Consider the following 23,893-nt stretch of genomic DNA (forward strand, 5'->3'; position numbering starts at 1 on the left):
TGACAGGTGTTATGCAAGAAGGGTAGTGTGAAAATTCATAGCAGGTGGGCTTCCTGGGGTGAGGTGGGGAAACATCACAGGCAAAGTATTTCTGAAGTTAAATAGAAGTAATTCAGATAAAGTGAATTAGGTGGAGGCTGAGGAGAGTGGTGCACAGAGAACTAGCCCAGAAGCAAAAGAGAACAAGACTGAAAACAGTCTATATGGGTTTGGCTGGGGAGGGCAGAAGAGATAAAAATTAGAAAGGTGTGCCAGTTAGAATCTCAAAAGAAAACAAATGACAATAACTCAACTGATAATACCTAAGCAGGATTAATTTATAAGGAACTAGTTAATTACACAAGTCTGGGTAGAGGGGAGGACATTTATTGTCAAAATTTAGAGACCATCAGAATCACCATTAAAGCTTGTAAAAGAAAGACAGTCAGACTCCACCCCAAAATTTTAGATCTACTAGTTCTAGGGTAGGGCCTGACAATTTGCACTGATTCTACATATCCTTGGAACACACTTCAAAGACCACTGGTGTCAGGAAATTTTAAGGGATATGCAGGAACTCAAGGCTAATAGCAGCTAAACTGTAACCATTCCTAAGGTCTAAAGAAACAAAGCAATGTAGGGTGTAAATTGGAACTGAGAACAGGAAAGAGATTTGTGTAGATAGAGCAGACATCATAATAAGAAATTTATATTCCTTATAAGGACACAGCCAGCTCAACACAACATCTCAGGGAGTTAGGAAGGAAATAAATATTCTGACCTCACTCTCTTCCCTCCCTTGGATCTCTTGCTGGGAACCCTGATGATTTCCTCCATGTAAGACAACCTCCCAATATAGAAAGCATGGCGGAGAAGATCTGAGACCAGGTCTGAAGGGTAAAAATACTTTCATAACAGATAAACAATGACCAAATGTGGAAGGGTTTATAAATAAAGTCAGTCCTATATCCTTAGAACCAAGATATAGTTTCCTAAAACAGGAAACTCCCTTCTCTTGCATAAAATCTTTCAGTAATTTCCATACACTTGCACACAAACACACGCACATAGATAATGGACTAGAAGAGAAAGAACCTCATCTTGGGATATTATTCCAGATGACAGTGGAGATGGAGATAAGTAGGCAGGTTTGGAAGCTATTTAAAGGCCACACTAAAAAAAAAAATAATAATAATAATAAAATAAAATAAAATAAAGGTCACACTCACTAAAACATGGTGGAGTGAGATATAATTCAAAAATGACTATTAAAAAAAATGACTACTAAATTTTGGCTTGGGAAACCTATTGAATCATTGCTCCATGTACTGATGATATAGGAAACTTCAGAAAGAAAAGGTTCAAGAAAGAGAAATAATAGATTCAGTCTGTAATATGCTACCTTTGAGATGCTTATGAAACATTTAAATGAAAACTATAAGAGAAGTGGGTTGTATGGGTCTAAGGCTCAGGGCTGACGATGTAGACTGGTGAAATTCCAGTATGAGAATGATAATCATGCTATGAGACAAGGTAAGATTACCCAAGGAAAGCAAGGAGAGCAAGAAGTTTAGGGTATTTATCTGATTATCAGTAAGAGTTACTACTCTGTGTTGAAATTAGCAAAGTCATAAATATGCAAATTGAGCTGCGGTTGTACAAAGAAAAATATACTGACTATTCTATTTTAATATGACTTGTGCTAAATATTAAAAACCAAGGCTAGGTCAGCAATAGGAGACATGAAGAGGGCACCAAGGAAGGGAATACTAGTAAGGGAAAAAAAAATCAATAGATACATACATACCAACATACATAGACCGATAGATGTAAATAAATACAGATCTCCCTTATTCCCCTATTCTTGATAATAAACTTTGTAATTAATAGCAATGTAAGTATTATCAAAGTGCTGCAAAAACTGCCTATATGTGCTACTTCCATTAGTAAGAACTTTTATTTAGGGTACAGTTCACATTGTATTTTAAAGGAAAATCTATTTTGTTATGTTGTAGAATATTTAGCAATAATTACATGTCTTATTATGGAAAACGTCAAAATAAATTTAAATGTTAAAAAACACAAAGCCAAATGCAATGTTATTATTTTTTAATAAATCAGAGTTCATTTCAAAAAGATGAATTGACACTACCAACTGAGAAACTATGAAATCATGCTTTCATTGTATATGTAAATTACAAATTATAAAATTATAATTTATGAAATAATGCCAAAGAAGGAATGCCTGACTTATTCAACTAACTAAAATAAAATGTCTACCTTCCTCCTTCAATATGCTAATATACTTGCTTTATTTTTATACAGTATCATATTCTATGCTTTTTGTATATAGATTTCTTTCATCCCTACTCTAAAGATAAGTATCCTATTCTCTAAAGATTAGAAGTATCAAAAATAAAAAATAAGGGGTGCCTGGGTGGATTAGTCAGTTGAATGGCTGCCTTTGGCTTAGGTCATGATCCCAGGATCTTGGAATCCCCCATTGAGCAGGGAGCCTGCTTCTCCCTCATCCTCTGCCCCTCCCTCTGACTTGTACACTTTCTCTATCTTTCCTTCTCTTGAATAAATAAATAATATCTTTAAAAATAAATAAATTTAAAAAGGACAAGAAGTGGGACACCTGGGTGGCTCAGCGGTTAAGCGTCTGCCTTCAGCTCAGGTCATGATCCTGGAGTCCCGAGATCAAGTCCCACATCAGGCTCCCGCATGGAGCTTGCTTTCTCTCTGCCTATCTCTGCCTCTCTCTGTGTGTGCCACTCATGAATAAATAAATAAAAATCTTAAAAAAAAAAAAAGGACAAGAAGTATCCTATCCTAGTCTATCTAGGAAATTTTTATCATAAAATTTATAGTTGGCATCACTCATTCTTTCTGCTGATTATGGAGTTAGCAGTATAAAAGTGAAAAAGAAATAAATTATTGGGCACACACATTCTAATTTGCAAATTAGGGCTAAATATTTCAAGATGTGAAATCACTGAATTCTAGTTAATTTAAAACAGATAATACTCTCTAACAGAAACATATACCCCTCTTAGAGTCTCTATATATAAGGGTAAAATAATATAACTTTCAATAGAATTATTTAAGGAAACACATATTTGAAATATATTATTGCTCTTTGCCATTGTTACCCTACCATCACAAATCTTAAAAAGCAAATCTTTTAGCAATCCACCAAAGGTAATGATAATAATGAGAAAAGAGACTTACATGATCAATCAGTTCACGGACCATTCCATTCCATTGTCCATTGGCATCATCCTGCGCTCCATATTTCCCATCCTCCACAAGTCTAATTTCATATGTAAAGCCAAGGATTGTAGATAACTCTCTGAGGAGGTCAATGCAGTAGCCCTCAAATCGATCATTCCCATAGAGAGGCTTGTCAGACTTCTTAAATAGGACATAGGGTTCTTCCTGGAAACAGTAAACATGAAGGTAGGGGGTATTAGTCAACCTTGCAACTATCAGAATGACAGCTTTCCATAAAAGACCGAATATTTCACATTAATTTAGAACAACAGTCCATTTTATTTTCTCCTAATTAATACAGTTTGCAATCCTAAGCAGACAGACTACTTTGGGAATATTGGTGCTTTAAAGGAGAATATTTAACTGTAACAATTTCACCATGACTATATAATAAAAATATGATGTTATTTATCTTATATGTAAGAATTAATACATAATGTGATTATGCTAGAACATAGCATATATAATGCATAAGATCCAATTTCACATAATTACAGTATCCTAATTTGAATTATACCATTTAATCAATATCTACCATGCTATTTCAGTGGGATATATTGATGAAAGAATGAAAAAAGCTTATTGTCTAATTGCCTACTATGTACTAAACACTGGAGTAGGGACTTCTATATTACAATATTTTGCCCTAACAACTACAAAAATTGTAACTACTATATTTATAGGAAAAAATAGTAACTTACTTTAGAATATAACAAAGAAGCAACATTTATCAAGTGTTTATGCATTCAGCCAACAATATTTTATGGTGCACCTACTATGAGCCAGCCCTCCTCTATATAAAAGATAAATTTCTGAGTCATACAGTTCATGATATACATGAGGAAATCAATAATAAATGCCTAAACAAATAGAGCACATAACTTCTGATGCTGATAAATGGCATAAAAACATAAAATAGGTGGGACGCCTGGGTGGCTCAGCTGTTGAGCGTCTGCCTTTGGCCCAGCGTGTGATCCCGGAATCCAGGATGGAGTCCCACAGGGCTCCTTGCAGGAAACTTGCTTCTCCCTCTGCCTGTGTCTCTGCCTCTCCCTCTCTGTGTGTCTCTCATGAACAAATAAATAAAATCTTAAAAAAAAAAAAAACATAAAATAGGGCAATAGGATACAGAACCACCACAAGGAGGTACTTGGCAAGATAAGAGAGGACAAGACAAAACTGAGTAATATGTCTGGAAGTCCTTACTGAAGAGATGAGAGTCAAAGTAGAACCTAAAAAGATGAGAAAGAGTTTCGACATTTGAAAATCTGAAAGAAGAACATTTCAGGTCAAGGACACAGCAAGTGAAAGCCCTGAGGCCAATAGAATACTGGAGTGTTCCAGAAAGAGGCCTACTGACATCATTGTGACCAAAGTCACATCCAGGAATGAGGGAATAAGCTGAATAAGGTCCGAATGAAGAGTGAGGAGCCAAATCCTGCATGGCTCTGCACAACAGGCCCTCTTAAAATTCATATGTTTAATTAAGTACTAAGAGATTCCATGCATTCGCATATTCTTGTGGGGCAGGTAGAAAGAAGATGGTATCCTGTGAATGAATCAGAGTGCAACTGGCCCTACAACAGCCTCGGGAAGGTGCACTCTTAGTTACAGACACTGTGGAGTGGTAAAACAGAAGGTTACCATGCCAGTCTATCTGGAAAGGTGATAATCCTCATCCCCACCCCTGGAGGACAACAATCATCCCACAAGGTCATCACACCTAAGGGCATTTTAGATATGATAATAATGTGTCCTCTTGCCTATACTCATCTCAGAAACAAGACTAATTTCATTTTTCTTCCCATCTCTGCTGATCTGGCTTATCCCTCCACTGTTTTACACATACTCAAGCTGACCCATTGCTGTTCTTCGGAAGCCCCTACACGCTGCCACTGTGTGCTAACACACTCCTGCTTAGAGATCAGCAGAATGTTCCACATTTCCAACTAATTTTTGGACTTCCCTTTCATCTTTCTGCTTCATTTGACCATATCCTAATAACACTGCTTCTCCCTCAGCCCTCTCTCCTGGGGATTATCTTTAGTGTCACCCTCCTATCCCTCAGGCACAAAGGCACATTTGCTGTTATCCGATGAAATCTGAATCAGATATAAGTGGGAAGGGACGCCTCTACTTTCCAAAGGTTTAGCTCCTGGATGGCAATTTTGCTTTCTTTCCCAACTCTTATCATTATTTTCTACGTATTCAAAATCCACTGACCTGAAGCAACCAACACGATGTGTCAGTCCTTTTACCTCCTCATTGCCAAATCCTGTCCCTCACTGGAATTTAGCCTCCTTCTCTCATGATTGCAACTACTCTCTACATTTGTTAGAAAATGATATATCTTGGGCAGCCCGGGTTGCTCAGCGGTTTAGTGCCGCCTTCGGCCCAGAGCCTGATCCTGGAGACCTGGGATCGAGTCCCACGTCGGGCTCCCTGCATGGAGCCTGCTTCTTCCTCTGCCTGTGTCTCTGCTTCTCTCTCTCTGTGTGTCTCTCATGAATAAATAAATAAAATCTTAAAAAAAAAAGAAAATGATATATCTCTGTATCAATATTTCTAAAAGCACATTCATCTAGCCCATAGTTCAATCACACCCATACCTACAATTCTTTAGTTCTATATAAAGACCTCTAAACCAGTGGCCCCTACACTTTCTCACTATCCATCAATCCCCTCCTAACTTCATTTCTGACGTCCAAACCTTGTCTGGCCTAGGTCTCGTGGTCCATTAATATAGTTTCTAGGCTACACACATTTTCAAGTCTTTCTCCAATTTTGTGCTGGAGTACTTGGTCTTACAAAAAAACATGTAACCTTACATGACTTTTTTTTTTTTCTCCATACCCACTCCTGAAGAGCTGAACAATGCTAATTATTTACACTTATAATTAATACCCTCAAACATTTTATGGTAGGATCTATTTCCAACTCTATGAGATGAACATTTTATCCATTTTTCTTTAAATTCACAACTTTCTACTCCAACACTTGGTTGATTATCTCAGTGAGAAAACAAAAGCAATCACATGCCATGCCTTTACCTGCCCACTGCAACCCCACAAACTCATACCTATATTCATTTTCTCTTCCTTCATGTACTGCTATAGAGGAACTAGAACTCTGCTTATTGGGCCAGTCCTTATAATTATGTTCCAATTCTTGTATCAGTCAGGGTTCCAACACAGCATGCCACTTAGAGGAGAGTAGGAGAGTAGTGATCTTCAACTGAGAAAAACAACCAGTCTAACCCAACTACAGTTAGTCTAACCCAACTAACTCCATGGAGTTAGCAACCAAGACCTCATTTGTCTCCCTCCCTTTGATCTCTTGCTAGGGCTTTCTGTTGGTCAAACCAAATCAAAACCCAGGGGATATATGAGTCTATTGATATAATTCACACAAATTGGACACTTGGGACAGACAATAGAGTGAAGAAAAGTGAAGAGTGGGTCTGAGGACAAATAGGATGATACATAGTATATTTCTACCACCTTTCACTTGCTCTAGATCCTGATTAGCTGAGTTGTCTTGTATCTCCTTCATAACCAATCTGTCCCTTTACATAGATCATTTTCAAAGTACTTGTTCCAATAACCTTCAATTAATCCCATGATCCCATTCTTCCACAGCCTAATTTTTCTGTTTCTCCTCATAGACAATTATCCAGAAAGATTTGTCTATGCATACCACTTTAGTGTTCCAGCTACCTGTCCATCCACTGGAGTGACTTCTAGACTCACTCCACTTAACTGATCTTGACACAGCATTAACAACCTCCAATCTGCTGAATCCAAGAGATGTGGCTCTATTCTCTTTTTACTTTCTTTTAGCCTCTCAGCTGCATTTGCACAATGAACTATCGCCTCTCTCCCCTTTTTAACCCTCCTCTCTCTAGCTTGTATTATATCATTCTTCCTTGGCTTTCCCCCTACCATAATGGAAACTCCTCCCAGGATCCTTTGCAACTGTTTTTTTTTTCTACCTCAATCTAAATGTTGATGATCCTCAGCACTTGGTTATAGCCCTTCTCCCTTAAAAAAAAAAAAAAAATTGTCCCTAAATATTCTTACCCACACACAGTAAATTCAATAGCAAGTTTATGCTTTTGACTCCAAAATTTATATACCAGACCCAAACCTCTTCTAGTGAGGCGTAGGCACACAAACCCAGCAGCATTGTCAGTACCACTGACAAAATGATCTTAAAGTATACATTTTATTATACCCCCACCACTACTTCAAAGTAATCAATAAGTGGCCAACGTATTTAGAATAATATTCAATATTCAACTTCCTTGCTGTGACCCCTGAAATCTATGTTTTATCGCTTGTATTCACATTGGTAAATGACTCCGACACTTCTATCATTGTTCCTATAACCTCTATTTCCCCTCTGAATACCTCTAGGAGCCTCTTACCTGTACTTTCCATTTCTATGTTCCCATAATTAATTCTCTATAGAAAGTCATAGCAATCTTTTAAAAAATTAACTATGATTTTATCAAGCATCTGCTTAAAACCCAACAGTAGCCTTATACTGAAACAAACAAACAGGAAAGGCAAAACTGCTTACCCTGGTGGTCACAGACCTACACACTTTCCTCTCTGACCCTAGCTTTTCATTCTTTCTTATTATATCCCAGATATATTGGCTTTCCTTCTGCTTCTCAAACTTGCCAAACTCATTCCTGACTTGAGGTCTTTGCCTTGCCTTCCTCACCCCCATTTCTGACTGCAAAGATTTTTCCTAAGATCTTCATATGGCCGTTTCATTTTCACCATTCAAGTGTCCGGTCAATGTCACTTCTTCAGCACTAGATATAAATAGTATGTGTATATATATATATAATATCTATATGTAGTATAAATATACATATATATATATTTCCTTCTAAATTATTGCTTTGTTTGCAAATGTTTTATTTTCCTCATACCATTTACTCCAATATGAAGTTTTATTATTTATTTGTTTATTTATTATTATTTAAATTATCTTTTTGGAGGTGGGGATTTTTCTTTCTTTCCCTATTAGAATATAAATCATGAGCGTAAGGACATTATAAATTACATTCATCAATATATCTCAGTGCCTATAAAAATGACTGGCAACCACATTCAGGAAATGCACTGAGTGAATAAAATATTTATCAGGAAGGCTTACATTCTACATTTCCCTCTTCAACCTCATCTTTTCCTTAAATTCTAAATTTTTGTATTCTTTCAGTTTCTCAAATACAAAGCAATTTTCTGCCTCAGAGCCCTTATTGTATTATCTCTAATGTTCTTCAAATGGTGAGCTCCCTTCCTTCCTTTAAGGCTCAAATTAAATGTGAAACCTTTCCTGAACTTATTTAAGGTGAGTCTTGTTATTCCCTATCTCAATACTTTATTTCCTCAATTCATTTTTAAGTTATTGTATTTGTTGGCTTGCTTGCTTTTTGTTTGTCTCACTTCTTTGGAATATAACATCCATATTGATTCATTTTAGTATCTCCCATGCTTAATCCTGCCTGGCACATAGTAAATGCTAAGTAAATATTAGTGGAATAAATGATTGTAAATTAATGAATTCTGACTCAATTTACTCATCTCTAAGTGGATTTAACAATGCTTTTAAAATTGTTTTTGAGGGCAGCCTGGGTAGCTCAGCAGTTTAGAGCCACCTTTAGCCCAGGGCCTGATCCTGGAGGCCCAGGATGGAGTCCCACATCGGGCTCCCTGCATGGAGCCTGCTTCTCCCTCTGCCTGTGTCTCTGCCTCTCTCTCTCTCTCTCTCTCTGTCTCTCATGAATAAATAAATAAAGTCTTAAAAAAAAATAAAATTGTTTTTGATATTCAGTAAAAGGATTCTGATAAATACTAGCTTCTTAACAGTATCATTTTAGTTTCTCAATAATTTTCAATAGACTTTATGTTTTTTTAATTGTCATTTTTTAGAGAAGGAGGCAGGAGGAACACAGGGAGAGGAGAGAGGGAAAATCCTAGAAGGCTCTACGCCCAGTGCAGAGCCCAACACAAGGTTCAATCCCACAACCCAGAGATCAAGACCAGAGTTCAAATCAAGAGTCTGACTTTAGCGAAGTGAGCCACCCAGGTGCCCCAACAGACTTTATTTTTTAGAACAGTTTTAGAGTCACAGTAAATTTGAGTAGAAGACAATTCCCATATACTCCCTGACTCCACACACACCTAGCCTTCCCCACTATCAACATCCCCCACCAAAGTGATACATATGTTATTTCTGATAAATCTATAGTGACACATCATTTTTAAAGGTTTACTTATTTATTTATTTTAGAGAGAGAGAAAAAAAGAGAGTGCATGAGTGCAGGGAGGGGCAGAGAGAAAGAAAAAGAGAATCTCAAGCAGACTCCCTCCTAAGCATGGAGCCCAATGTGGGCCTAGATCTCATGTCTCTGAGATCATAACCTGAGCCATAATCAGTTGCTTAACTAATTGAGCCAACACTGACACATCATTATCACTCAAACTCTATGGCTTACATTAGGGTTCATTCGTGGTATTGTAATTTCTATGGATTTTGGCAGATATATAACACAACATTGTAGTCCACCACTGAGGTATCACACAGAACAACTTCACAGCCCTAAAAATCCTTTTACTCTATTCATCCTTCCCTCCCCTCTAATATCTGAAAATCATTGATCTTTTTTTATTGTCTCTAGAACTTTCTCTTTCCCAGAATTCAGATAGTTGGATTCATATGGCATGTATTCTTTTCATTTTGGCTTCTTTTACTTAGTAATATACATTTAAGTTTCCTCCATATCTTCTCATGGCGTGATACCTCATTTCTTTTCAGTGCTGAATAATAGTCCATTGTCTAGATGTACCACTGTTTACTTATCCATTCAACTACTAAAGTATATCTTGGATGCTTCCAAGTTGTATCAATTATGAATAAAGCTATTATAAACATCTATGTGTGGGTTTTTGTATAGATATAAATTCGGTAAAATTCATTTGGGAAAGTACCAAAGCATTCCACTGTTAGATCATATGATAAAAGTATGTTTACTTTTTAAGAAACCACCAAACTGTCTTTCAAAATGGCTGTACCCAATTAGAAATGACAAATACCCACCATTTGCTTCAACGTGGATGGAACTGGAGGGTATTATGCTGAGTGAAATAAGTCAATCGGAGAAGGACAAACAGTGTATGTTCTCATTCATTTGGGGAATATGAATAATAGTGAAAGGGAATATAAAGGAAGGGAAAAGAAATGTTGGGAAATATCAGGAAGGGAGACAGAACATAAAGACTCCTAACTCGGGGAAATGAACTAGGGGTGGTGGAAGGGAAGGAGGGCGGGTGTTGGAGGGGAATGGGTGACGGGCACTGAGGTGGACACTTGACGGGATGAGCACTGGGTGTTTTTCTGTATGTTGGTAAATTGAACACCAATAAAAGTTAATTAAAAAAAAACAAAAACAAAAACAAAAAAAAACAAAATGGCTGTACCATTTTGCAGTTCCATCAGCAATGAATAAGTGTTTCCATTGCTCCACACTCTCATTAGCTTTTGTGGTTGTCAGTGTTCTTCATTTTGGCCATTCTAATAGGTATGTAGTGGTTTTTCGTTGTTGCGTTTTTTTAAAGATTTTATTTATTTATTTATTCATGAGAGACACAGAGAGAGGCAGAGGCATAGGCAGAGGGAGAAGCTCCCCTTCAGGAAGCCTGATGCAGGACTCAATCCCATGACCCTGGGACCACAACCTAGGCTGAAGGCAGCTGCTAACCACTGAGCCACCCAGGTGCCCTTCATTGCTTTAATTCAAAATTCCCTAAGGACATATCATGTTGAGCATCTTTTCATATGCTTGAATGGAGTTTTATTAGAACTATTTTATTACTTCAATTATTTTACTAGTTGGAGTATTTTATTTACTATTAGGACTATTTCACTAGCTTCTTTTTTTGTCATTTTTCAGAGAGGCTAGCTAATGTTAGCAGGTCATATGGCTAAAAAGAGTTTAAAAAAATAGCTAAGAAGAGGCAAAGCTAAGAATTCAGTTTTTCTAAATTCCAAAATACACACTTTCCCCATTATTTTATGTTTGCTTTCTATACCATAAGAGCATTTGTAGAAAATATACATGTGTTGACTTTTTAAATGGAATTAGATCAAGCACATAGGTATCAGAAAAATAATTTGTTACTAAACTCAAAGCTAGATATTTGAGCCTACCATAGGGTAAAGGACAGTAAAACTCCTGTCTAATTTTTAAGTACTATGTGATCACATATAAAATTTTTTTCCCTAGGGGTACAGAGTGTAGTACAAATGTGACAGAGTTTTCTTCCACCCCTGCAGTTATTATACCCTTTTCTTCTCTACTCTTAGTGGTATGCTAGTCTTTTAAGTTAGATAACACATTTCCATGGATGACAATTTAAATGTCCTTGTTACCTTGGAAGAGGAAGAGAAGCCTTGCAGTTAAACAGCTTTCTTTACATTTACATTTCAGGCATATTCAGTTGTTTCTTTTTCTAGTCCTCCCACAAAAACTTCTTGAATACTTTTGAAAATTTTTAATATATTTATCTTGTTTAGTAGTAAGTGGTTTTGTGTATATATATATATATATATATATATATATATATATATCTTCTGAAAAAATATATATATTCAATAATATAAAATATTGAACTGAACTCTACTTGAGCAATTTATATGGCATGATAATTACTTAAATTTGCATCAAAAACACCAAACCTCACCAGGCACACAGCAAGTTTACAAATACAATGACTGCTGTATTGAACTGAGTGGAAATGGATTGTTCTGTTCAACTGGGGAAGCCAAGGGAACTTGAATTTGAAAGAAAGCAGAAGACAAGTAAATTCCCCTATGATGTTGAGTTATGGTGGTAACAAATCCTCAAGTTCCTAACCCATGGGCATAAGGTTAGAGATTAGAGAAGAACATAGCATATTCCCCTGCAGATGAGAGGATGGCCTGAGATTTTTGGGCAAGTTAATGAGAATCAAAAGAAGCATGTTGGTATAATACATTAGTCCTATCAAATTTGCACCTTGATTTCATTCAGTTTCTGATTTATAAATAACAGAATGTGTTGTTTGTTGTTGTTGTTGTTGTTGTTTTTATGTCACAAAAGTTGGCCATTTGTCAAGCTCCATACACTAAGGAATAGAACTATTTAATATTTTCCAAGCACCAACTTGTGCTAGACCCTGTTCTGGAAAGCACCCAGATTTCCTTTCCTTGGATAAACTTACTTATTTCTCACTATAACCATGTGAAGTCCCTAATATTATTATTTCTATTTTACAGATGAAGAAACTGAGGGCAAGAGTGCTTTTGCCAAAGGTCAATAACCAGCATACGACCTAGGGAGTCGACTATTGGACTATTTACCTCCACACTATACTTCCCACATTAAATGGCTTCCAGTGATCATTATCAAACTCCATACGGATGCATAATTGCACATAGCTCATTAGATAACTTAATACATATTATATGACTTTATTATTTTTTCAATCAACTGAGATTAGTCACCAGGTTAATGTAATGCATGCAAAATGATAATATATTTATTAATTGAACAATGCAGTCAAAACAACATTGCAGAAACGACTAAATATATATTCCAAAAAATTCATTTTCTACATCATAAATGATCTCCTTCCAAGTAAAAACACATTTTAACATCAAAGTGCTTTAAGAATTTGTGAAAATAGCATATTTTAAGCCCAACATATTTAGGCAGTAATATATGAGGGTCTAAAAAATGTTTTCCCCTCATTTGCATTAAGTCATCATTGTCTCTATTTAAAATTTTTGTTCCAAAATATTTATAGTATATTTTTCACACAAACTCACTTGAATATTAGGAAATATATGATTGAAGTTAATGATTACTGAAGTATATTTGAGGCATGTGAGGGATTTCATACACAAGGCACAAAAGCACAGTAAAAATTTTTTTTTAATTATTATGCTATTTAAATCTCATTAATTCAGCTTTTCGTAGTAACCATCCTACTTATTAACTTGATTTTCATCACTTATAAGCTCACAAGAAAACTTCTGTCATAGGTAAATAAAATTGTTTATCCCTGTGAGATTAAAGTCTATTTAGATATATATTTTAAAAAGCTTTTCATATCACTAGGAAAAAAATGTGGTCTGAGTGCATCTTTCTAGTATTTATGGATCTCTACAATGTCAAATATCATTCTTCCCATTTTTAATTCTGATAAGTAAGACACAATTTTCCAGTTGTGATTCCTATCTCCAGCTACACTGTGTCACAAGATAGTTTACATCGAGTTATGACTCTCCTTTAGACTCTCTTTCTCTGTTTCACACAGCACAAGGATAAATAATAACCTCATGTAGAAAAAGAAAAATGGTACCAGAAGCAATTACTGTACCACATACTGAGTTCAATGAATAATATGATAAAACTCTCCTGGGCAACTTTACTGATTTCTCATATAGTCTTAAATCTCCACATCAGCATTTGCTAGAGGTAAAGGCGCTTCATTCTACTGGCATCTGTAATAAGGATTTGTCAGCATTTCCACTATCAACCCTAGTTTTAAGGAACCCAATAACTCATGTATTTTTATCTGCATTAGACTGGGAGTTGGCAAAGAATATAACCAAAATGAAGTTCTAAAAAAAAGTAAAATATGTTTTAAGGTTGAGGGGAACAAAATGTTTTATTTAAATATAATAAAACTTTATAATTTCTAAGTTATAACTCACATATCCTCCAGCCCTTACCTAGAGCTAAATTATTTTTTCATATGTTAACCCCTGAACTATCACTCTTACTCATAATATTCAAAAGATAGGGACATAAAAATGCAATTTAATTTTAGAGATGTATAAAATATCCCTTGCCATTTCAATGATAAGGCTAACCTAACTAATATATTTATTTATTCAAACGTATTTAACTATTATGTACCATTTTAGGTATCAGATATACAACAATGAAAAACAAAAACAAAACCATATAAAGTTTCTGCCCTTCTGGAACTCCCAATCTAATGATGAATTTTAGAATCTTATCTATTTTATAGTATTCTGTATTATTCACATGGCTACTTTGCTTCATTAATTACCAGAGGGGAAATATCACCATAGAGAACATTTTTGAGATACATGATTATGTCTTATTTTATAGCAGGACCTATGGCACAGTGACCCTCAAATAAGTCATTTGGGAAAACAAATGGATTTTCAGTTAGTCTTAATCTGGTTCTGAATTTACCCTTATGACAAAACAAAAACAAAAACAAAACAACTTTTAAACGGCAACCAGCTTGGGATCCCTGGGTGGCGCAGCGGTTTGGCGCCTGCCTTTGGCCCAGGGCGCGATCCTGGAGACCCGGGATCGAATCCCACGTCGGGCTCCCGGTGCATGGAGCCTGCTTCTCCCTCTGCCTGTGTCTCTGCCTCTCTCTCTATCTCTCTGTGACTATCATAAATAAATAAAAAAATTAAAAAAAAAATAAATAAACGGCAACCAGCTGAAACTCTACTTGCTAAGGGTTAACAATATTCTCAACTAAAAACAGTATCAAAGCATTTAGAAGATATTTTTAATGGTCCTTATTTTTTCCTTAATGAAGATAGGGTTCTCTCTCTCTCTCTCTCTCTCTTTCACACACACACACACACACACACACACACACCTTTTTTAAAAATAGCATTACTATGTGCCAAACGAAGAAAGCACTATGGTTAAAACAATATCAGAGTAAAATGAAATATGGAGATTAAGTTTAAAACTGAGCAATTCATGTGTTCCTGAGAATCACTTATCTCCCTCAATCTTCTTACTTTTATATACACACACTGTCTATCCTATCACTGTCTTCACATCAAAAGCATTAAATCATAATACTATAATAGAGCAACTTGGTTTTCAAGGAGATCAAGGTGGGTGTTATAAAGTTGATTGGAAGTGGAAGGCTAATGAATGGCAGCATGAAGGGCAGGGGCAATGATACTGCTGACATTGGCTCCTGAAGAAGGTGAGTCAGCTCTGTGAAAGTACAGAACTTACACATTAACATGAGGGAGCAAAAAAAAGACCTCAACATCTTGCCCTGGCATACTCAAGAGAATGTAAAATGGAAAATTATACTTTTAAAAGGAAGATTAAGGATGAAAAGACAGCAATACTAAAAAGGGAAGTTCTTCAACAAACAAGTTATCAACTCACTGAAACTATCTGATCATGGCCTATACTATTGCTCTACTAGGCAATATTTTTGGGTAGATTAAGAATACACAATGCTTGATGTGACTTAGGAAAAAAAGAAACAAGCTTATGATTACAATTGTAATGTGTCCCTAATAACTAATACATATTTCCAATTAGCATGTTTTAATTTTAAGTAACCATCACCATTTCTGCATGGAATAGTGATCTATAGGTCATAATAGCAACTCTAAAAATGTCCAATGAATTACCATTGAGTACAATGGTACAATTCTAAGAGCACAATTCTAAGTTTTTATCTGATGCTTAACGAGATGTGGGTAAATATCTACATTTGATATCTTCATGATAGAACATAAGTATAAGATGTTTTTGTTATCCATCTAATATTTCATCTGTCTATCCTTCCATTCATTAAACAAATATTTTTATGTGAATTCTATAAAAAAATGTCTAGAATAGAGGCCAGCAAATTTCCTCTTAAAAACTAGTTAGTGTCTATTTTTGTTTTTGCAAAAGTTGCAATCACTCAACTGCCATTGTAGAGCAAAAGCAAATCTAGGAGCAGTAAATAAGCTGGCAAAACAGTTTTTAGGAACATACTTTTTAGGAAGTCTGGAATCTAAAAATACAAAACAAACAAAACTTATAACAACCAAGGGGATGCTTTGCAAAGAGAAAAACTAGAGTTTTGATAGGAGAGTTCTGTGGCTACTTGTTTATTACCCTGTTACTACTATCTTCCATTCCCAGTTCGGTAGCAGCATTAAAGATAGCCGTCTGCATTCCTGGTGCAGGTTGTGAATATGGGGGAATGGTATGAAGGCCCAGTCTCAAAGACAGTAATTCTGTGTTTTGACCTAATGACTCCTGAGGATATTGGCTCAAGAGTTTGCCTTTGTTTCACCTACACAGGAGTTTCCCCAGGACTGCAGCCACTTCACAGATGGTGTTTTCATGAACATTTAGAGGCAAATATATCAGCCACTTCCTCCTGTGCAAGATACAGCAGAGATAAGAAACAAACCAAAATGCCTGAACAGAAGAAGCTAGAGAAAGAAATACTTAGAATGAGGGCTATAAAATTCTCTTGCATATTCAAGGGACTCTAGAAGCCCATGCACATGCCTATGGCAGGAAATATCCTCAGAAAAGATCTGGGAAGACCCTAAACATTTACCTCTGGCTGGACTTCAGACTCTGTGCAAGCAGGAAAGGAAAAATAGGGCATAATTGTAAACTGCATGCCTAAACAGCGAAATATAAAAACATTTCTGAAAGAAGCTGAAGAAGACACAAATAAATAGAAGGATATTCTGTGCTCATGGATGTTAAGAATTAATATTGTTACTCCCCAAAGCAATCCACAGATTCAATCTCTATCAAAATTCTCATGACATTGTTCACAGAGGTAGAACAAACACTTTTAAAATTTGTGTGGAACCACAAATTACCCCAAATAGCCACATAATCTTGAGGAAGAAGAACAAGACCAGAGGTATCACACTCTCTGATTTAAAATTACACTACAAAGCTATATTAATCAAAAAAGTATGATATTAGTATACAACCAAACACATATATCACTGGAACAGAACAGAGTTCAGAAATAAACTCATGCACATATGGCCAATTAATTTATAACAATGGAGGAAAGAATATACAGTGAAGAAGGCAGGACTCAACAGTGTGACAAAAATTTTGCTAGTTTTAGTACTCTGCTGGTGTCCTTTTGAAATTCCTAATAACTTTTAACAAGATCCTCATTTTCATTTTACGCTGGGGGCAGAAATTATGTAGTCAGTCCCATATGCAGTCAGGAAATGAGAACTACTGAATTAAAGAGTGGAGTAAATGAAAATATTTTGGAGAGAGAAAATTATTCATATAGATGCTGGAAAAAAAATAAATAGCTCTGTACAATTTAAGTGAAAAGAAAGTGTGGAGCAAAAAAGATTGGGGAGTATAATATCATGAGGACCTAAGTTAGGAAACAACTTTATTCTTATAAAATTCTGAGAAAACTATCTGGATCTAATCACTGTGGCTCATCAGCTTGAATTCATATACTGCTCAGAATGGCACTCTCTTCCCTGAGATTATTTTTAAGCATCTACCTAAAAATCAATTTTGATGTAGGAAATGAGGTTTAGAATTTCTTTCTCCAATAGCCTCCCTTTAGGTATTTTCTCACCATTTAGATATTGAATAAATTTCAATGCATGCCTGAGACAGTGAGGAAACAAACCAAAAGGAGGAGGACATGATTTGTCATATGATTGCAAAGTGGAGTTTTTAATAATTAGGATTCTGTTTCTGATAATTTAGTGTACAATTTGAGGGCTCTTTGTCTTAGAAAGGACCCAGTCTCAGCTGTCCTTGAGCTTTATTTACATTTCTCCTAAAAAGAATGGAAATATGATTTTAAAAGGGATCAGAATACTAACTAGCTTTCTACCCACATCCCTCCCCAAAATTGAACAGATACTGGCAACCTCTTCAAGACACCTGAATATGTCTATAAAACAGTCATAAGAGAAAGTCCTTGTAAAATAGAATTATCCATCAATGGTCAGTGGTAGTTATCAGCCTGTGTCTGCTGAAAGTTCTTTTTTACATAATGGATGTGAGCTTAACTTTCAGCTGCTGCCCTTTGTAAGCAATAAAATAAAAAAATGTTTAGAGTACCTTTCATTTAAAAGAAAATACCTACTGCAAAGCAGACTTGCTTCTCCTAAACACCTTTTAATCTAGTTGAAAATAGAGAACTTGCACAAAAAAATGTAAACTAGTGATACAAGGTTTCATGTAAATGCCTAAGGAATAAATTGTATAGACAAAGGAACCATTAGGTGCAGATGTCCCAAGGAAGTTAGATAAATTATCCTAGAAAAAAGGCCGCTCAAAAAAGGGATTGTAGAATGAGTATAAATGGGGAGAAGTAAGAGTTGCTCATGCAAGAAAATGAAGTGAGAAAAGTTGTAGAGAAGAATCTTACTGGTGCGTGGCCTGAAGAAGAAGAATGATGGTTCATAAGAAGATATCATAAGGCTTTGGAGGAAAGTTGTAAATATGAGCACCATTCATTGCTTTTAATTTTTAGATTACTTTGTACCCATTTAATATTATTATTTGCTGATAATTTTGTGTCAGGGACTATGTTATATATTTTTTTTTCAAATTTCTGTCTCTAATACTTCAAGTTGCATTTCATTATTACCCTTATTAGAAAGTTTCAGTAACTTGCCCAAGGTAAATCATCTACTAAGTGGCAGACACAAGATTCAAACCTAGATATTCTGACTTCCATTTGTCCCTTCAACCTTCAGAAAAACCTTTCTTAACTAGGTATTAAACTCAGATATCAAACATTAACCCGTTGGAAAAACAGTCTGCTCCTCTGCTGTTATTAGTAGGCTAAGTGGTTCATGAATCTGCATATGGAAGTAAATTCCATTATATTTGTCAATAAGGACTTCATAGTTATTATGATCTAACCTAATGTTGTCTACAATGTATTCTTCTGGGAAATTATTCCACAAGTTTATTTTCAAGAAAACATTCTGAGATTAAAGATATTTGGAAATTCTACATATTTTCTTTCCTTTGAGATATCCACAATACATATGAACTTACTAAAGGCTTAGTGACATAGAAACCTAATGAATTTACCTTAATTCAACATTTTCCAAAAAGTATTTAACCACACAATAGTTGTAGGGTATGCCTGCATCACACACCTATCAGAACTGTGGAGCATACTATAAAATTCTGATGTAACCAAATGATAAACATGTAATGTTATTGCTATAGGGCATAGAAAGTGCTCAGTGTATTAAGGAAGTAGTATTTTGTCTGTAATATCAGAGAGTATCATATTTGCCAAAAACAGTAAATTTAAAAGTTCAAAAGGCAAAATATAAATTTGATTTTTTTTAAGAATGCAAAGCTGTCATATAAGCAAATATTCTATGGCCTTTGGTTTTAGTCACATTTGAATAAAGCATAAAATATTCTGCATATACTATGAAATGTTTTCCAAACAGCTTTGTGGCAAAGGCATTTCTTTTCTTCAGTTCTCAGATAAAGTGGTAAAAAATATTTTGTTTGTTTGCTTGTCCAATATTGGTTTATTAAAACAAAATGGTGAAAACAAATTCATGAGTTTTTTTAATGAATTACAACATAGAACCAAGGCTAAGAGAGCTCAGAATATAAAATTTATAGGACTTGAGTTAATAATACTCATTCTTGTTTAGGCATCTAATTAATGACATAAACTAATGGCATAAATGTCTTATGAGGAATGCACCTAATGAAATACATTGATGAATGGAGAAGGACCTGGGGACTCATCTGTTATCGTGGATTTTTAGCGGAAATCGCTATAGTGATGTCAGTAAGGCAAATACAATTTCTACCAGGAGAAGAGGTCTGTTCTTTTCTTTTTAAGTCATTATGGTGGGTTTAGGATACAATCTGTTATTAAAAGTACCAGTTAAATCTCAAATAAAGAGAAGCAATTAGGAATCAATGTCAAGTGATCAAGTTGTGATTGAAAATGCAAAGACTGGAACCTGAGTATCAGATATTGATCAGAAAGTAAAATTGTATTGGGGGTACCTGACATAATTCAGGATTTATGGGTCTTGAAAATCTCATGATTGTCATCTTACAACTGCCCATTTTCAATATAGATAATGGACTCTCGAGCCTGACTCAAAAGACAGTGTATTTTTTTTTCTATCCCAGACTCTTTATCTTCCTGGGAAGCCCTGAGTTTATAGTTGTTTGTTACGCCAGAAAGAATACAGCAAGTGTTAGGAGATAATCCACAGAAATATCAGGAAAGGAAAGAAATGTGCAGTGGTGTAGATTCACTGATAATTCACATGTGCTCTCTATGTGAACAATATCACCTATATTCATGATGCTGACTACCATATTTTTTTAAGATTTTATTTATTTATTTATTTATTTATTTATTTATTTATTTATGACACAGACATAAGCAGAGGAAGTAGATTCCCTGTAAGGAGCCCAATGTGGGACTCGATCCTGAATCCTGAGATCACGCCATCTCCAGCCCAGATCATTCTCTTCAGCTATGGAACTACATGTCTAACTGCCAAATAGATAAATATACCATATGGAATTTAAATGTAATATGTTCATCTTTTATTATCCCAATTCTGCTTTTTTTTATATCATGTTTCCAGCAATCTTTATCAAAAAACAAATAAGTCTTCCTAACCTCTGACCTCTTCTTAAACTTCAATTTATAAATTTATTGGTTGCTATATATCTCCCATTCCATGTATCTTCCATTCTCCATCCTATATATCTGTGAATCTGATGTCTTTCCCCCCACAACCTTTCAGATATTGCCATAGTTTGGACCTTATCAGCTCTCACTCTTGCAATATCCTTTTGGTTAGTCTCACCAAATCCTATCTTGTAGACTACAATTCCATCTCCAATTCTAAGATTTTTTATAGTCCCAATCATATTGTTTATGTACTTAAAATCTTTTAAAATTGTCTCATTATGGATAGTTTAAAATCTAAATTTCTTCTAAGACCTATAAAACTCAACCTCATCTATCATTTCTCTTCCACATTCTTTGTGCTCTATCTGTAGTGGACTACTTATAGTTATTTATATAACTCAAAGACTTGTGAAAGCAGGCACGGCACTGCCTCTCCTAACTCCTTACCAAAGTAGTTCTGAGGCTATGGGCAAATATAAATCTCACAATAGTGAACAATAAGAATAATAGAGTCTTGCCAAAAGTTGAGGGCACGGAATCACATTTGTATAGAAAATTATGTGTGGAGGATAACTGGTAGTATAGGAATGTCGTAAAAAGGCATTACCATGTCATCATGGTATAAAGGCATAACCATGTCATCAAAAACGGTTTCATCGGGATCCCTGGGTGGCGCAGCGGTTTGGCGCCTGCCTTTGGCCCAGGGCGCGATCCTGGAGACCCGGGATCGAATCCCACATCGGGCTCCCGGTGCATGGAGCCTGCTTCTCCCTCTGCCTATGTCTCTGCCTCTCTCTCTTTCTCTCTGTGTGACTGTCATAAATAAATAAAATTAAAAAAAAAAAAAAAAAACAAAACAAAAAAAAAACGGTTTCATCCTATTTAAGAGATAAACCTTGTTGTATTTGGCTCTTAAGAAATAAGTGGTCAAGCAGAGTGAAAAAGGAGGGCTGGATGTTGTAATGAATTCTATTTAAAAGAGTGGCCTCTTGCAATGGAAAACAAAAGACCCCAAATTCAGTCGGCTTTCTTGTTAGATGTAGGTGGCACCACTGCTCTATTACTGAAATAGTGTATTGACAAGGCAGGGAAAGGTAGTCAAGTTGATCTTCTCATCCAGCTGGAACTCATGACCTTTTAAATTTTCATTCTTGAAAATATACAGACTTATAATGCAATTGATGAAGAAACTTCACCTATTGGGATACCTGGGTGGCTCAGCAGTTGAGCATCTGCCTTTGGCCCAGGGCGTGATTCTGGAGTTCTGGGATCGAGTTCCACATTGGGCTCCTGCAGGGAGCCTGCTTCTCCCTCTGCCTGTGTCTCTGCCTCTCTCTCTCTCTCTCTCTCTCTCTCTCTCTCTCTGTCTCTCATGAATAAATAAAAATTTAAAAAAAAAGAAACTTCACCTATCATTTAGAAAAACCTGACATTAAATATAAGACAATAGGAAACTGAGAAGGTCTCCTGGAGGCAGCTGAAAAAATGTTTTATTCTTTTCTCCATAAAATGTCCTTGCTCAGAGATCCACACCCTGTATTAACTAGAAAATTAGGTAAATTCTCCAAATTATTCATCCTCCCATACGCTGACCCTTGCAGAAAACTGAAGGAGAAATTGCGTCCAAGTGACTCTGGATTCAGAGAGAACTAGAGAGAACAGGTACCATGTTAAAGTTTGCATCAGTCAAAACTAAGTTCTCCATCCTGTTTTCCCTTCTTAATTGAGAATGCTAGCTGCCAATCTGTAGGATTCCTTTCAGAAATTATGCAACAGATAGAAGAGATACATAGATTTAAGTATTTGATAGATTCTCCATATAGAAGGCCAGATCCTCTCCAAAACACTGCTTGGTGTAATTCATCTATTGGTTAATTCTCTTTATATGCAGCACAGACCTTCCATTCCCATTTAGAATGCCTTATTCAAAAACGTGAAAAGACTTTTGAAAAAAAAATTGAGAGGAGCCTCTAACATCAAGACAGAAACAAAACAAAAATACAAATACAAATAAAGAAACAATCAGATGCCTGAGTGGCTCTGCGGTTGAGTGCCTGCCTTCCACCTAGGACGTGATCCTGGAGTCCTGGGATCAAGTCCCACATCGGGCTCCCTGCATGGAGCCTGCTTCTCCTTCTGCCTGTGTCTCTGCCTCTCTCTCTGTGTGTCTCTCATGAATAAATAAATAAAATCTTAAAAAAAAAAAGCAAAGAAACACTATAACAAATAGTCAAAAACTTCAAAAAGGGAAGTATATTAAATCAATTCTATTAAAAGTCAGAAGGTATAAAAGCTCTTCAAATTAAAAATAGAAGTAAATATAAATAAAGTGCACTAAAAAGAAATGAGCTACCAAACTATGAAAAGACAATGAAGAATCTTAAATGAATACTAGCAAGTGAAAGAAGCCAATCTGAAACGACCATATACTGCATGATTCCAAGAACATGATATTCTGGAAAAGATAAAACTATGGGGATGATAAAAAAAGATCAATGATTGCCGGGATTTGGATGGGGAGGGTTAATAGGAGAAGTTCTATTTTCAGGGCAGTGAATATACTCTGATACTCAGAATGGTGGATACATGTCATTATACATTTGTCCAAAAACACGGAATGTGCAACACCAAGAATGAATTAAAATGTAAACTATGTACTTGGGAGATATGATGTGTCAGTGAGAGTTCCTCAGTTGCAGCAAATGTACCACTCTGGTGGGGGATGCTGGTAATGGGAGAGACTACGCACATGTGGAGGCAGGAAGCATGTAAGAAATCTCTGTACCTTCTCCCCAGTTTTGCTATGAACCCAAAGCTGCTCTAAAAAATTGTCTTAAAAATATCATCAGGGGCACCTGGGTGGCTCAGTCAGTTAAACATCCGACTCATGGTTTCAGCTCAGATTATGATCTTGGGGTTGTGAGCTCAAGCCCACAATGGGCGCTGCATTAGGTGTAGAGCTTACTTAAGATTCTCTCTTTCACTCTCCCTCTGCCCCACTCTGGCTCTCTCTCTAAAAAGTAAATTAATAAAAATAAATTAATTAATAAAATTTACATATATATAAATAATTGGTGGGCTAGAGGACAAAGTTGAGGAACTCTTTCAGAAAATAGAATTTTAAAAAA

At 35.7% G+C, this 23,893-nt stretch overlaps 1 protein-coding gene across 8 annotated transcripts in view; it reads right to left on the minus strand.

The window, feature by feature from the left end:
* GRIK2 (glutamate ionotropic receptor kainate type subunit 2) overlaps positions 1-23,893 on the minus strand; it is a 638,483-nt gene that overhangs the window by 190,959 nt on the left and 423,631 nt on the right. For all 8 annotated transcript variants that reach the window (XM_041767187.1, XM_041767198.1, XM_041767221.1 and 5 more), the window contains one exon: positions 3,214-3,420. In XM_041767187.1, the coding sequence (XP_041623121.1) occupies positions 3,214-3,420 (207 nt within the window). The remainder of the gene's footprint in view (positions 1-3,213; positions 3,421-23,893) is intronic.

This window comes from Vulpes lagopus, chromosome 1, assembly GCF_018345385.1.
Source record: "Vulpes lagopus strain Blue_001 chromosome 1, ASM1834538v1, whole genome shotgun sequence".
In the NCBI taxonomy this organism is placed as follows: Eukaryota; Metazoa; Chordata; class Mammalia; order Carnivora; family Canidae; genus Vulpes; species Vulpes lagopus.